The 15,774-nt window shown below is 38.1% G+C and overlaps 1 protein-coding gene across 3 annotated transcripts in view; it reads left to right on the top strand.

The window, feature by feature from the left end:
* The window catches only part of UBN2 (ubinuclein 2), a 119,284-nt gene that overhangs the window by 14,239 nt on the left and 89,271 nt on the right, over positions 1-15,774 (top strand). For all 3 annotated transcript variants that reach the window (XM_043965300.1, XM_043965299.1, XM_043965301.1), the window contains exon 2: positions 4,390-4,482. In XM_043965300.1, the coding sequence (XP_043821235.1) occupies positions 4,390-4,482 (93 nt within the window). The remainder of the gene's footprint in view (positions 1-4,389; positions 4,483-15,774) is intronic.

The following is a 15,774-nucleotide window of genomic DNA, read 5'->3' as shown; positions in this document are numbered from 1 at the left end:
TCATTCTTTAGAATGAAATTATTTAGTTTCCAATTGATTTTCATTCTACTTTTCCCTGGCTCTTTCTTATATGTAATTTTTATTGCATCATGATCTGAGAAGGATGCATTTACTATTTCTGCCTTTCTACATTTGACTATGATGTTTTTGTGCCCTAATACATGGTCAGTTTTTGAAAATGTGCCATGTACTGCTGAGAAAAAGGTATATTCCTTTCTATCTCCATTCAATTTTCTCCAGACATCTATCATGTCTAACTTTTCTAGTAATCTATTCACCTCTTTCACTTCTTTCTTATTTATTTTTTGGCTAGATTTATCTAATTCTGAGAGGGGGAGATTCAGATCCCCCACTAGTATAGTATTACTGTCTAATTCCTCTTGTAACTCATTTAACTTCTCTAAGAACTTGGATGCTATACCACTTGGTGCATACATATTTAATATTGATATTACTTCATTATCTATAGTACCTTTAAGTAAGATGTAATTTCCTTCCTTATCTCTTTTAATGAGATCTATTTTTGCCTGCACTTTGTCTGAGATAAGGATTGCTACCCCTGCCTTTTTTACTTTAGCTGAGGTATAATATATTCTGCTCCAGCCTTTTACCTTTACTCTGTGTGTATCTCTCTGCTTCAAATGTGTTTCTTGTAAACAGCATATTGTAGGATTCTGGTTTTTAATCCACTCTGCAATTCGCTTCCGTTTTATAGCAGAGTTCATCCCATTCACATTCACAGTTATTATTACTGACTGTCTGTTCCCCTCCATTCTATTTACCCCCTTTGTACTTTCCCCCCTTCTTTCACCCTATTCCTCCTCACCGACGTTTTACTTCTTACCCCTGCCTCCCCCTGATCTGCCCTCCCTTTTTATCACCCCCCTCTCTTTTCTTTACCCTTTTCTCCCTTGCTTTTGTCCTCCCTTCTATCAGTCCCCCCCTTTCCCTTCCCCTTTTGCACTTATTTGATTTTAAAAATCCTTTTTGAGCTCTTCCAAGAAGGCCTTTTAGCCTTGAGACCACTTCATCTTACCCTTTGAAGCTTTGCTTGGAGACATTTTGATAGTGTTGTCCTCTTCTGAGTTTGTTTTGGTCTTCCCTGTCTCCATAGTAGCTTTCTTATTGGGGAAATACAATCTATGCATAGAAATAAATAAATGTAAGGTAGAGAGGGAATACTAACAACTTAGAGAATCCGAGCCTTAATTTTGAGAGGTAGAATTGAGAGAATATATTCCGGTTATATTCTGGAGGAAGATGGATTGTACAGACACACAAAAGTGGGAGATGGAGTATTGAATTTGAAGAGCATCCAATACTACGGTTTGACTTAAACACAATATGCAAAAAAGCATAATATAATTAATACTTCTACAAAGGTTGAGTTTGAAATGCCAATGGGGCATCCAGTATGAGATACCTAAGTTGCCGAGAATGATTGTGAGTTCTAGAGAGAAATGAAGTAGATGCCTTATCAGTTCACTTTCTTCTGAAAACCTATGTGGTTATCTTTGTATTTTTGCACTAATATTTGGTAGTACATAAGGGGGCAGCTAAGTGACACAGTGGATAAAGCGCCAGGCCTATCAGGAAGACCCAAGTTCAAATCTAGCCTCAGATACTTAATAGTTGTGTGATCCTAGGCAAGTCATTTAACCCTGTTGGTCTGTTTCCTCATCTGTAAAGTGAGCTGGAGAAGAAAATGGCAAACCACTCTAGTATCTCTGCCAAGAAAACCCTAGATGGCGCCACGAAGAGTTAGACACTAGGAAAGGACTGACCAACAACAGAGTACATAAGAAATGCGTTATTGGGCCAGACAAATAGCCTGTCTATCCCAGGTCTTTGACAGTGGTATGAAGGGGATGTGGTTATGCCTCCATTACTTCAAACTCCGACAGTTAAGATTAGGCCTGGACAATCCAAAAGTTTCCCTTAATGTGTCATAGTTTTGCCATGTGTTATTTAAAAAAATTAAATAAACCTTTCATTAGGAAAAACAATAGACCAGATTACATTTATAGCAAAATGTGAGAGGAAATGACAGGCTGTTATGGCAAAAAGCATGAATAAAAATAAAACATTTTCAAATAAATTAATAGTTACTCTAATGTGATCAATGGAAAGATAATTTAAATGGGATTTATGTGTGTAGCTAGCTCATTTTGTACCTTTCTGCCATTTCAATTTCTTTTTTCCTTACCTTTAAAAAAATTAATGCCTTTGGGTATTTAACTTTATTTACATAAATTGTTTTCCAAGATACACTCTTCCCCCACCCTTTCCCCCATTGAATTCTCCCTGGAAACAATAACATTTAGGCTAAATCAACCATGCACTGACAAAGCAAACAATTCTTTTAGCATATGCAGTAGTCTGTACCTGCTGTTCCTTTCCTCCCTACTGAGAGGACTTATGTATGTGTCAACTTCTTTTCTGTCATACTTTTTTATATTGCTGTTTCTTGAGGCAGTTTCTATTTTTCACCTATATCATCTGATTAATGAATTTCATGTGTAGTCTAAAGTATAAAGTGACACTTGTTTTTAATTGAGTCTAAAATATCTTCATTAAAGATTGGAGAAATATCTCTTAGTTCTTATGTTCAGCAATTTGGGGATCAAATCTGTACAATCTGTATATATTCTTTCTTATGGCATTAACTTTGATCATATCGTTTTGTCCCAACCATTGTGTTTCTAATCTGAAGGATCTTAATCTTTTTAGTTTATTCTCATATGGAAGGCTCTCTGCCTTCTGAGTACCTTTTTCAGTTCCTTTCATCTGTCTTGAGGTATCAACCAAAACTGCACATAGTAATGCATGTGCAGATATACCTTGGTTGTTTTTGTTTGTTTGTTTGTTCATTTGTTTTTTTGTTTGTTTTTTGATGAGGCAATTGGGGTTAAGTGACTTGCCCAAGGTCACACAGCTAGTAAGTGTCAAGTGTCTGAGGTCGGATTTGAACTCAGGTCCTCCTGACTCCAGGCCCTATGCTCTATCCACTGTGCCACCTGGTGTTTTGCTTTTACTGAAGTAGTTTCTTTTGGCTTTTTATGCAAAAAACCAAAATAATTTCTTACCTTTAAAATTTTTTCTTCTGGGAAGTTATAAATGGTTAAATGAAAAATAGTGTCTTCCCCTGTGAACAGATCCTTTCTTGTTTATATGTGTCCTGAGATGATAACATCTCTGTTGGAGGAGCAAACTCAAACAATTGACAAAAGACATTAAGAGAAGTAGAAAGTAATTGTGGGGGGGCAGCTAGATGGCACAGTGGTAAAGCACCGGCCCTGGATTCAGGAGTACCTGAGTTCAAATCCCACCTCAGACACTTGACACTTACTAGCTGTGTGACCCTGGGCAAGTCACTTAACCCTCATTGCCCTGCAAAAAACAAAAAACAAAAACAACAAAAAAAAAGAAAGTGATTGTGAGAGAATGGCACTTGCTTTTTTTTTTTTTTTGGCAGGGCAATGAGGGTTAAGTGACTTGCCCAGGGTCACACAGCTAGTAAATGTCAAGTGTCTGAGGTGGGATTTGAACTTGGGTCCTCCTGAATCCAGGGCAGGTGCTTTATCTACTGTGCCGCCTAGCTGCCCTCGGCACTTGCTTTTAAAGAAAAACAACTAAAGCTGTTCACATTTATTTTAATGTGACTCCTGTCAGTTCCTTTCATTCATACTACAGTAAGGAAACAGTTTCACATAATACAAAGTTACAAATAATCAAAAATCCATTTTCTTTTGGTTTTGAAATATACTGTATGAATTTTGTTCTTTGTAAAAAAAAAATTGTCCTTTCTGTTTTGCATAGCCTCCTTAAAACTGGTGTGTATTCTTCTTAGTACCTACCATTGATTGAGGAGGCCAGCAGTGAAGTATAAAAGATTTGCTGGTTGATAGAGGATGAGGTAGTCTGGGATTTAATATTAACTGTGGATAATCCATGAGGTAGATAATTTATATGTGGGTATCTGAAAAGCTACTTGATTTAATAATCAAGAGATGTTCTATTAGAAGGGTTTTCTTAACATAAAATCCTCATCTTTAGTTAGTGAAGTAATGAACAAATTGATTGATTTTTAGTTGTACTTTTATCATCTCTGCTTTGATAAATTTGTCAGATTATTGAAGGAATTATTTCAAAATTTTCATTAATTTGAATTTTCTAAGTACCTAGATACAGAGAAACAGAATATAATATCCCAAACCTAGTCACACTGAAAATAATACTGTTCATTATGAGAAAAAATGTCTTAAAAGGCTTAGGATTTGCCAGTCTTTTAAGAAATTGCTTTCAGTATCACTAATATATGTGTGTAAACCCATTGTTTAAATTAAACTAATGCTTCTCTTTTTCTTTTTCTAATTTGTGCTGCATCAGAAGAAGCCCAATCACTCAGAAGATCTGTTTAATGATGAGCATCGAGAGAGGCATGAGGTAGAAATGTTGGCTAAGAAGTTGGAAGCAAAATATGTGAGTATCATCATTCCATGGATAAAGTTGGATGTTTTCCTTATTTGTTTGCTTACTCGGTGGCCCTTTAGATAAATTTGGTATTACAAGCTTAAAATTTCTGTCTGTTCAACCTTGGTGCCTACAAAATGTTTTTGAGTAATTTGAGTGGCCAAATGGAAGTTCCCTTAGAAGTATAATATTCTTCTACTGTCACGTGAATATTTGGAAACACTGTTTTACTTTCTTGGACTTTGTGGTTAACTCTAGTACTCTAAAGGCAGTTTGGGGTTGTATTAGGGAGGGGGTTGGCTAGTGCTTGAAGTAGAGAAGAAGTTAGCTATAGTAGAGCAGGTCAGCCATTTGCAAAGGGATATGTTCTCCTTTGCAGGAAATGCTATGGGAAGAAAGGATATGATCTGACCTTCATTTTTGTGTTCATTAGAATCATAATATTGGAAGGGACCTCAGCAGAGTTGAGAGATTATTAAAGTGAACACTATGCTGCTTTGTGTTCTTCAGTCCTTAGGGTAAGGTAATGCTGTTGTTAATAAATAATAATAAATGCTACTGTGAATAAAATAGAAATTGTATATATTTGCAGTAGAAAAGACAAGGTAGCTATTTGAACACTTAACATTTATGATATGTTAGACACCAATTGCTATACATAAAATTAATTGAATATTTTCCATTTCAAAAAATTTCTCATTAAAAAAAGCTCACTCCCTAATTAGTCTTTATAGTGCCATACGAAAGCAATGTGGTTAAGTGATCATAGGCTTCACTCCCATCTGATTGTAAAGCTGCCTTTTGTATCTGCTGCTGAAGAATCCTCATTACCTGTGTAGTGATCAGGAAGTTCTCTAGAGTAATGAATGGGGTAACTTAGTGGTACAAAGGAGAGTGTATTCTTCTAGACACAAAAGTAGAGAAGTCTGTGTTTGGGAGATCTGCTTTGCTGGCTATTTTATTCCTTTATCTCAGTTACATGTATAATGCTGAAGACCATAATGTTCTAGTTAACATCCTAACATCCTGTTAGGGAGAGACAGCTTCTCTTCTGCTACAGTTATTTATTAGAGTTTATGAAAAACCTCAGCACTGTTAAAGTATATGAAGTGTGATAATAAAGTGTCATGACCTGGATTTGTAGTTCCTTTTTTGAAAGCCTATGGCACATCATTTTGAATAGCTTCTCTGTGATAAATTGTCAACTTTAAGAATGCATTTAGGGGGCAGCTAGGTGGTGCAGTAGATAAAGCACCAGGCCTGGATTCAGGAGGACCTGAGTTCAAATCCGACCTCAGACACTTGACATTAGCAGTGTGACCCTGAGCAAGTCACTTAACCCTCATTGCCCAGTAAAACAAAAAAAAAACAAAACCCAAAATGTGTAATCATAAAATAACGTGATTTATTTTCTTTGGCTCATAAACCATCTCAGAAAGCAGTTCCAAAATTCTAAACAAATGGCTGCACACCTCGCCCCCTCCCCCTGTGCATTCTTACATAGCCTACTGGGTGGCTAGTTTGAAAGGTTCAGCAATCTTTTACTTGTCAAACCATAGCATGCTTAAAACAGCAGCAGCCAAAACCGAATTTCATTATTTTATAGCTGGACATGGTATTGGATTATTGAAGTTCTAAATGACTTAGGTTGGCATCTTTGTCATTTCTTGGTTATAGCAGGTTGTTAAGGAAAGGATATTTAATCTCCTTTTCTGAAAAATTTTAAACATTAGGTATGGTAGTCATATAATTAAGCAGTCTTCTGCACAGCTTGGATTTATTAGAATTGTTCTCAAGGAGGTGGCTGATTAGTTGGAACGATGAAGGGATAGGTCTTTAATCAGTGGGTCAGTACAAATATATCAATTGCCTACCATGTGCCAACCAAATGTAAAGAGTTTTTGCTCTCAAGGAGGCTTATTTTTATTTAAAGTTTGTATTTTGTTCTGAATTCAAACAACACCAATAATTATAAGTATTTCTATATACAGAGAATATCAGAAGAAAGAGGATTCTACATGAAGCAATGACTCTATTATGTACGGGGTTTTTTTTTAAGTTAAAAAGATAATAAATTCAGCACATAAGTTCCAAAGCTGTCCCACTTGTCTTTGTTTTCCTCTAAGCTTCCTTGTTCTCTCTTCTGTACATTAAAAAAAAAATATTTCATGGATACTGTCATTCTCATTTCTTTTTTGGCATCATTATCCCTGGTTCTCCTCTTTCCATTTTCTCCCTCCTTGCAAAAACAGAAACAAAACCCCCAAAGCCAGAATCTTATAACAAAAGAGTAGTCAAGCAAAGCAAATGCACACATTGGTATCTAAAAGTATATGTCTCATTCTTTACATCTGGTCTGTCACCCTTCTGTAAAAAGGTGGGAAGTGTGCATTTTATCCTTAGTTCTCTGAAGTCATGGTTGGTCATTGCATTGATTAGAATTCTTGATTTAAAAAAAAAAATTCAGAATATAACACCCCCCTCCAAAAGCACATTTTCATAGGTGTAGTAGAACAGAGCATTTGGTATGAAGTTATGAATCTCAGTTTCATACGATTTGTTTTTTAATAATGTATTTAATCAATTCTGCATACTACATTTAAAACTACTGCTTATCTGTGCTTTCTTCTGAACTTCTGTTCCTTTATGTGCAGCTTTTGTTGATGTTCAATCATCTCAGTCATGTCTGATCCATTTGGGGTTTTCTTGGTAAAGATATTGGAGTAGATTGCCATTTCCCTCTTCAGCTCATAGGAAGCTGAGGCAAAAATCATTAAGTGCCTTGCCCAGTTGCCAGTCATACATAGCTAGTTATCCAAGGCTCAGGTTGAACTCAGGTCTCCTGACTCCAGGCCTGGCACTTTATCTACTGTTCCACCTAGTTGTATCTAAAAAAATGTTAAAATAGCCCTCTTTTTATTATTCATTTCTTTTGGTGTCACTATTGCTAGCCATTCTCCACCATAAAAACTGAAAGGGGGGGGCGGAGCTAGGTGGTGCAGTGGATAGAGCACCGGCCTTGGAGTCAGGAGTACCTGAGTTCAAATCTGGCCTCAGACACTTACTAGCTGTGTGACCCTGGGCAAGTCACTTAACCCCAATTGCCTCACTTAAAAAAAAAACTGAAAGGGACCCCCCCCCAAACCTTATAACAAATAAACATAGGCAGAGTTGAAGGCAGTTGAAATTCAGTCTCAAAATGGAGGTAAAACATCTGCCCTGCTAACCTCGGCCTGACTGTGGTCATTGTTGCCACTGGGGAGGAGGAAGAGGTTCGTGATCCAGAGAAACCAGAGCAATTAAGAAAACTTTATTGATGTCTTGAGCTTCAGATATACAGATGATAGTTTAAGAGAACACTTTGAAAAATGAAAAACTCATAGAATTCGTGGTGATGAGATAAAGAAAACATTCCAGACTTGACTTTGTGACTTTTTCTTGTGTAGAAGTAGAAGATTCAGCAGTGTGTGCTCAGCCACCTAAGTTTGATGGCATATAGTTGAACCAAAGATAGCTTTTTCTAGTGAGGATCTATAAAACCTTGGTGCATGGCTAACTATGAGACATTTTTGTTGGTGATATTAAAGACACAGAAGAATGTAATTTAAGAGACGTTTTGAAAAAATATGGCAAAATTTGAAACCATGGAAGGTTAAGGAAGATTGTCAGGGTGGAAAGGAGAGGATTTGCTTTTGTAACTTTGATGATCATGATAGTTAACAAAACTTTATTCAGAAATATACTATTAATGGGCATAACTGAATTGAAAAAGGCCCTTTTGAAGCAAGAGATTTATTTAGTCTGCAGGCTCACAGAGGTTTTGGAGTGATTTTGTGGGCTGTGTAGCGGACTTTGGTCATGGTGGAAACTTTGATGGAAGAGGTAGTTGATGGTGATGGCAGTGTGGTAGTTGTAGTAGCAGAGGCAGTTATAGAGGTAGAGGTGGTAGAAATAATGAATTTGGTAGAGATAGTGGCAACTATGGGAAGCAATCCTAGCAACAGTAGTAGAGGGCAATGGTGGTGGTGGTGGTGGATATGATGGAGAAAATTTTGGTGTTGGTAACTGGGATGGCATCAGGAATTATAGTGATTGTGGAAATTCGAGTAGGCAGCAGCAATCAAATTATGAACTCATGAAAGGAGACAATTTTGGTAGAAGGAGATCAGGTGGTTGCGTGGTGGTGGTTCTGGTGGTGGAAGTGGTGGATATAGAACAAAAGATTCTAAAAACTCACCAGAAGAAAGCTACAGTTTTTAGCTGCAGAATGAGTTGTTAAGAAACCAGGTTACTTTGACAGTCATCTCAAATGTATTAGAGAAACTTTAAAAATCTGACACACACACACTCACACACACACACTCACACACACACACACACACACACACAAATCTACCACAGAAGGAAGAAAATTCTTATCAGGACTGTCACAAACACAGTTTGCAAAAGTATAGGCTATTGATTAATGTGATGTATCAAATAGATGTACGTTCCTGAGACCTTTTATGTGTTGTAGTTTTTCTTTTCTTTTCAATACATTAGGTATATTACCATGTAATTTGTGATGGTGGTATCAGAAATAAAAAATTAAGGAATTTTTAAACTTAAAAAACCAAAACAAAAAAAGCATAGGCAAACAAAATGAATCTGCACAATGGCATATCCAGAAATATATGCCTCTTCTGTATTCTCTGTCAGGAGGTGGGTTTAATGCTTCATGATAACTTTTCTGGATTTGTGATTGGTCATTGCATTGGATCCGAGTGCTTAATCTTTCATCGTTGTTTTTCCTTACATTGTTTCGTCCTTTAACTAGTTCTCCATGGTTCTGCTCACTTCGCTCTGTTTCATTTAATAATACTCATGGTTCTATGAAATCCTTTCCTTTATTATTTCATACGGTGCAGTACTCTGTTATATTCATGTTGCTCAATTTGCTTAGCCATTCCCCAGTTGTCATAGAGACAATCTAAGATCCTATTTTTTCCCACCCTATTTTTTATTCCTCTTTCAATGCTCTCTCTTTTTTTTTTTTTTTAGTGAGGCAGTTGGGGTTAAGTGACTTGCCCAGGGTCACACAGCTAGTAAGTGTTAAGTGTCTGAGGCCAGATTTGAACTCAGGTACTCCTGAATCCAGGGCCAGTGCTCTATCCACTGTGCCACCTAGCTGCTCCTCAATGCTCTCTTTAATTAATTTCAATGGTTGTTGTCCTTTGTTCTTTTTGTGTTTTTTTGTTTTTGTTTTTTGCGGGGCCATGGGCGTTAAGTGACTTGCCCAGGGTCACACAGCTAGTAAGTGTCAAGTGTCTGAGGCTGGATTTGAACTCAGGTACTCTGAATCCAGGCCAGTACTTTATCCACTGCACCACCAAGCTGCCCCTGTCCTTTGTTCTTGAAGAGGCCCAAAATAACATTACTATGTTGGGGGTTATGGTATAGTGTGTCAGTACTGTGGCTAATCAATGAATATGAGGATGGAAGGCTCTACCATAGGTCAGGCACTAATGGTCCATATGAACATTTGTGGTGGAGATTTCTCTAAATTTGTGTTTCACTTTTCTCAAAAGAAATAAAAAAAGCTGAAAAGCTATTGTAATTTTACTTTACTTATAGAATACAGCATTTTCTTTGATGTAGGGCATATATGCAGGGTGATCCTCTGCCAGTGTTTCCCACAATCTCACAATCAATTCCAGAGTTCTTCAGAGAGACCTTGGAGTGTCCTTGTATCTCTTCTCTTTACCTCTACGTGAGTGCTTGCTTTGTGTGAGTAGTTCTCCATAAAATAGTCTTTTAGGGCAAAAGTATGTTTGGGCATTCAAACAATGTGGCCAGACCCATTGGAGTTGTGCTCTCTGTAGTAGAGAGTTGTTTGGTAGTTCAGCTTGAGAAAGGACCTCAGTCTCTGGTACTTTCTCTTGCCTGGTGGGTGATCTTCAGAATCTTCCCTAAGACAATTCAGTTTCCTAGCATGGAGCTGATACACTATTCAGGTTTCACAGGCATAGAACAAATGAGGTTAGTACAGTGACTTTGTAGACCTTCAGTTTAGTAGGCAGTCTAATACTCTTCTCTCCCACACCTTCCTTCAGAGCCTCCCAAACACTGAGCTTATTCTGGCAAAGTGTGCATCAACCTCATCATCTTTATGTATCCCTGAAAAGAATTTTGTTAAAGTAAGTTAATTTATCCACAGCATTCATCATTTCTCCATTTGCCAAATCTGATGGGTACCATGTATGCATGGTATGGTGCCAGCTGGTGGAGAACCTCCATTTTCTTGGTGTTAATTGTTAGTCCAAAATTAACACAGGCAGCAGAGAATCATCCATACCTTTTTTTTGTATCGGCCTCACAAGCTGCATTGAGTGCACAATCATCTGCGAACAGAAGGCTGCACGCCAACTTTCTGTCCACTTCAGTCTTGGCTTGTAGACTTTTCAGGTTAAATAATTTACTGTCAGGGCATGTAGCTGACCTTGATGCTGTTTTCTTCCTGTTTTGAGAGATGTCCAACAACATCATTGAAAACAACATGTTAAAAAGCATGGATCAAGTACACAGCCCTGCTTCACTCCATTGTGGACTGGGAAAGTTGTGGAGAGCAAAATCCAATATGCAAAACAAGGGCAAGCATGCTATCATGAAACTAAGTATACAATACTGATAAAATTCTCCCAGCAATCAAATTTTGCCATGATTTTTACAAGCCCTAATGACTGACAGTGTCAGAAGCCTTCATTAGATTGGTGCACATTGTGTGTGGACCTCTGTTCTGCTCCTGGAATTTCTCCTGACTTGTCAAGCAGCAAACACCATATTGACCATTCCTCTGTGCTTTCTGAATCCACACTGTTTCTCAGGTAGATGACCATCTTTCAGGGTGAAGGATCATTACTATTAAGGACTCTGGCTATGACTACGTATTTCCCTTTCCTTAACTCCTCCTGAGGGATAACCTCCTCCTGCCTTATAAATCTTAGCTGGAATAGACTCAGCACGGATTGCTTTGCTACATAGAGAAGCTTAATGGCATTCAAAACCTCTCTTCAGTTGGAAATTTGCTAGAGAAGGTTTGACTTCACCTGAGTGAGGTCAGTGTCTCAGCATTGATTGATGATAGTCTGTTGACAACACTATGAAAATGTTCAGGCCCATCTCCACCGAGATCATGTCCTTATCACTAATCAACGTGGTTCCATCACCAGTAAGTTTGAGATGACATTGTAGGTCTTTCGTCCATAAATAGTTTTCAGGCTTCATAAAAGTGCTTGGATTGTTACTATCTGTGTAGAACTGAATTTTATCTGTCTTCTTTTTTGTATTGTTTTATGTTTTTTAGGGAGGGCAACTGGGTTTAAGTTGACTTGCCCAGGGTCACACAGCTAGTAAGTGTTAAGTGTCTGAGGCCAGATTTTGGACTCAGGTAGCTCCTGACTTCCAGGGCTGGTGTTCTATCCACTGTGCCACCTAACTGCCCCTCTGTCTTCTGACCAAGAAAACTGCATCTTTCTAAGTTTGCTTGCACTTTGCTTTTGATCCAGTCAGGTGTTGCCTTCTTAGAGATGAATGAATTGTTCTTACTGGTAAATCCTTGGAATTCTCGATTTTCAGTTAGCAGCTTCTGAATTTCCCCATCGTTTTCATCAAATCAGTCTTGATGTTTATGAGTGTTCTAGCTCAGATGAGTAAATTCAGTGTTGTACACCAAATCTCTGAAAGCTATTCACTCCTTTTCCAGCCAGCTGTTGGCCCAGCTTTCACTCCAAGCTGGCAATGAACTGTTCATGCTTAGACAAAATGCTCTATCTGTTGACATTGTCTTCTAGTGATTGTCTTCCCTTGATGGCACTGCTTTTGTTGAATGCAAATATTTAGCTTTAGAGAGGATGTCTATGATCAGTCCCAGCACGCTCACATCCTGTCTGTCTCTTTTCTTTATAATGACATAGTCTTTTAAATGCCAATGTTTACTGTGAGGGTGCATCCATGAAGTTTATTGCATTTTGGTAAATGGAAGACAGTATTGGTGATGAGAGAAGGTCATGAGACACCACAAGTCTTCAGTAATAAGTGACCATTGCTGTTGCTGTTTCCAATTCCATTCCTCAAAGGATTCCCTGCCATATCTGTGCCTACTCTGTCATTAAAATCATCTAGAATTATAAGCTTGTCCTCTTTTTATATACTGATGATGAGTGTCTCCAGGTCTTCATAAAATTTTCTTTGACCTCATCAGTGTTTAGTCATGGGTGGGAATACAGACTGATAATGAATGGCATGGCATTTTTTTCCTGCAAGTGGCATTCGCATTGTCATTAGTCCTGTCATTCACTCTTTTTTGTAAGCATTCAAGCTTGTTGCCTAGATTAGTTTGACTGAAAAACCGATATCAACTTCACACTGATCCACTTCGTTGTACCTACCCCAGAAAAATGTGTTCCAGCTCCTATCTGTTGGTAAGCTGGCCTTCATTTATTGGCTTTGTTTCACTCAGGGCTGTTATTTGGATGTAACATCAGTTTGAGTTCTGTCAAAACAAGAGCTGTTCGACTTTGAGGTCTGGATTTTGTTTTGTTCATAAGAGTGCTCACATTTCATGTACCATGGTGAGTGCAATCATCTTCAACAAAGTTCTTGTACAGTTTTTTTGTTTCAAAGCAAGGTAGGATCACTACCTACTGAGCCATGCAGGCCAGGGTTGGGTGAAGACAATTTTTAGGGTACCTTTTCTAGCCACTTCCTTACACCAGGAGGTGAATAGTGCAGTTTTTTTTTTTAAAGTTTCTTTTTTTATGTTATTTGTTTGCATGTCTAGAACCTCTCTAGTTCTAGAAGTAAATATTATTTTTGTTTTTTTTGTTTTTGCAGGGCAATGGGGTTAAGTGACTTGCCCAGGGTCACACAGCTAGTATGTGTCAAGTGTCTGAGGCTGGATTTGAACTCAGGTACTCCTGAATCCAGGGGCCAGTGCTTTATTCCACTGCGCCACCTAGCCGCCCCATATTATTATTTTTAGATGGAGGACTTCTATGTAGTCTACAGGTCTTTGGACTCTTTCTTTCTTATTACTTGGCCATATTTTCAGAACATTTTTTTTTTTTTGCTATCTCACCCTCTGCCTACATTTGCAGTGAAATTACCTAGTATTAACATATATTTTTTGTTTGAAGGGTCTTACTGAGCACTTAGTAGAATTTCTGTACCTCTTCATCCTGTGTAACAGATTATTGTTGGCATATAGGTAGCAGTTTTTCCAGATTTTCTTTTTTAATCAATGCTCATCATGAACTCTGTATTAAAAGATGACCACATATCCCATGAATTGTTTATTTCCTTTGAATGCACAATAAAGCCAGCTCACGTAATTCTTTTATTTGCCTCTGAGGAAGACCTTTGAACCATGCTTTCCATTTTTTGCTTTTGGTTTCCATTATTTTGGAGAATGTCATAATAAATCATTTCCTACACTTGTACATTTTCCTTATTGATCACTGGACCAATTGTCCATTGAAAGATCTCACATTTAAGTAATAGAAGTTGTTAGTATTTATTGATGACCCCAATACTATATTGCCACCATTTTTTCACTATTGCCACCACAACTGCAGAAGCCACACAGGACTGAGTATCATTTTGTATTTTGGGTTTCATGGGTTATTATGACAAAAGAATTACTTAGTGGCAGCCTAATGATAATCAACCTTTCCGAGCTTAACTAGGATAATCCTTAGAAAGTGGTTACAGTTTGTTACCAGAATTGTATTTGAAGTCATTTCAACATAGTTGAACCTTCTACTTACTATTTTTGGAATCCATGTCCTTTTTACTTTCTCAGCGACTACCCTAGTTCAGGCTTTCTTCCCTTCTTGCCCAGATACCTGCAGTCATCCTACTAATCCTACTGATTTGAATGAATTAATGTATATAACATACCCCATCATGTAGTGAGTAGACTAGCAGACCTTAGAAGTGGAAGAAAGTTCAGGTCCCATCTCAGATATTTATTAGCTATGTTGACCATCAGTGATCCATTTAACCTCTCTGAGTCTTGTTTCTTTATCTCTAAAAATGGGAATAATACCATTAGTATTATCTGCTTTATATGGTTCTTAGGATCATAGATTTTAGAACTGGAAGAGATTATTGAGGCCACTGATTCTCTACCTTTGTAGAGGAAACTATAGCTCAGAGAGCTTAAGTGACTTGTATAACTTGCCCCAGTTCACATAAAGTAATAGTAGAAGTGAGATTTGCATCTGTGTTCTGACTCCAGAGCCAATGGTCTTTCTGCATATCTTGCTGCTCAACTATTTAGGGTCTTCATCTTTGGCTACTGGCGGGGCAGCTGGGGTGGCACAGGAAGGGTGGAATGCTGGGCCTGGACTCAGGAAGATGCATCTTCTAATAGCGGTGTATGGCTGTGAGAGCTGTACTACAAAGAAAGCCAAGTGCCACAGAATTGACACTTTTGAACTGTGGTGCTGGAGAAGACTTTTTAGAGTCTCTGACACAGTAGGCCGCTCTGACAGTCACATGACTGCCCTCACTAGGCTTCCAATCATTATAATTTTGCCAGGCCCATGGAGGCTTAGGTTTGCGGAGTCCTAGGCCAGTGCATGCTGAGGTTTTTCTTTCAAATTCTAGCCAAAAGATGGGGTCATAAAAACCTCAAATAACAATTCTTTACAAAGGTCAGATACTTGGCCACATAATGACAAGGCAAGACTCATTGGAAAAGCCCTGGAGATGGTAAGGATTGAAGGCAAAAGGAAAGGGGGACTACAGAGGATGAGATGAATAGTGTCATGGAAGCAACAGACATGAGCTTTGACATACTTTGAGAGATAGTGGAGAATAGAAAGGTCTGCTGTGATATGGTCCATGGGGTCATAGCATCCGACACGGCTGAACAATTGAATGACAGATGTGTTACCGGAGGACATATAGATGGACACTAGACACAATGTGTGGGGGAAAAAACCCCAAAGTCTCATTAATTTAGAATGAATGAAAATTTTCATGCCATTTGGTCTTTTTGTTTTGTTTTGTTTTTTGGTGGGGCAATGGGGGTTAAGTGACTTGCCCGGGGTCACACAGCTAGTAAGTGTCAAGCACCTGAGGCTGGATTTGAACTCAGGTCCTCTTGAATCCAGGGCCGGTGCCTTATCCACTACGCCACCCAGCTGCCCTCTGGTCTTTTTTTTTTTTAAAGTTTAAGAAATATAAATATACTAGTCTGTTCAAGGGAAATAACATATATGAGAAAATTAAATGCAAAATATATACAGAATAATTTCT

This window comes from Dromiciops gliroides, chromosome 5 (genome assembly GCF_019393635.1).
Source record: "Dromiciops gliroides isolate mDroGli1 chromosome 5, mDroGli1.pri, whole genome shotgun sequence".
Classification (NCBI taxonomy): domain Eukaryota; kingdom Metazoa; phylum Chordata; class Mammalia; order Microbiotheria; family Microbiotheriidae; genus Dromiciops; species Dromiciops gliroides.
This window is presented reverse-complemented; position numbering and strand designations above follow the sequence as displayed.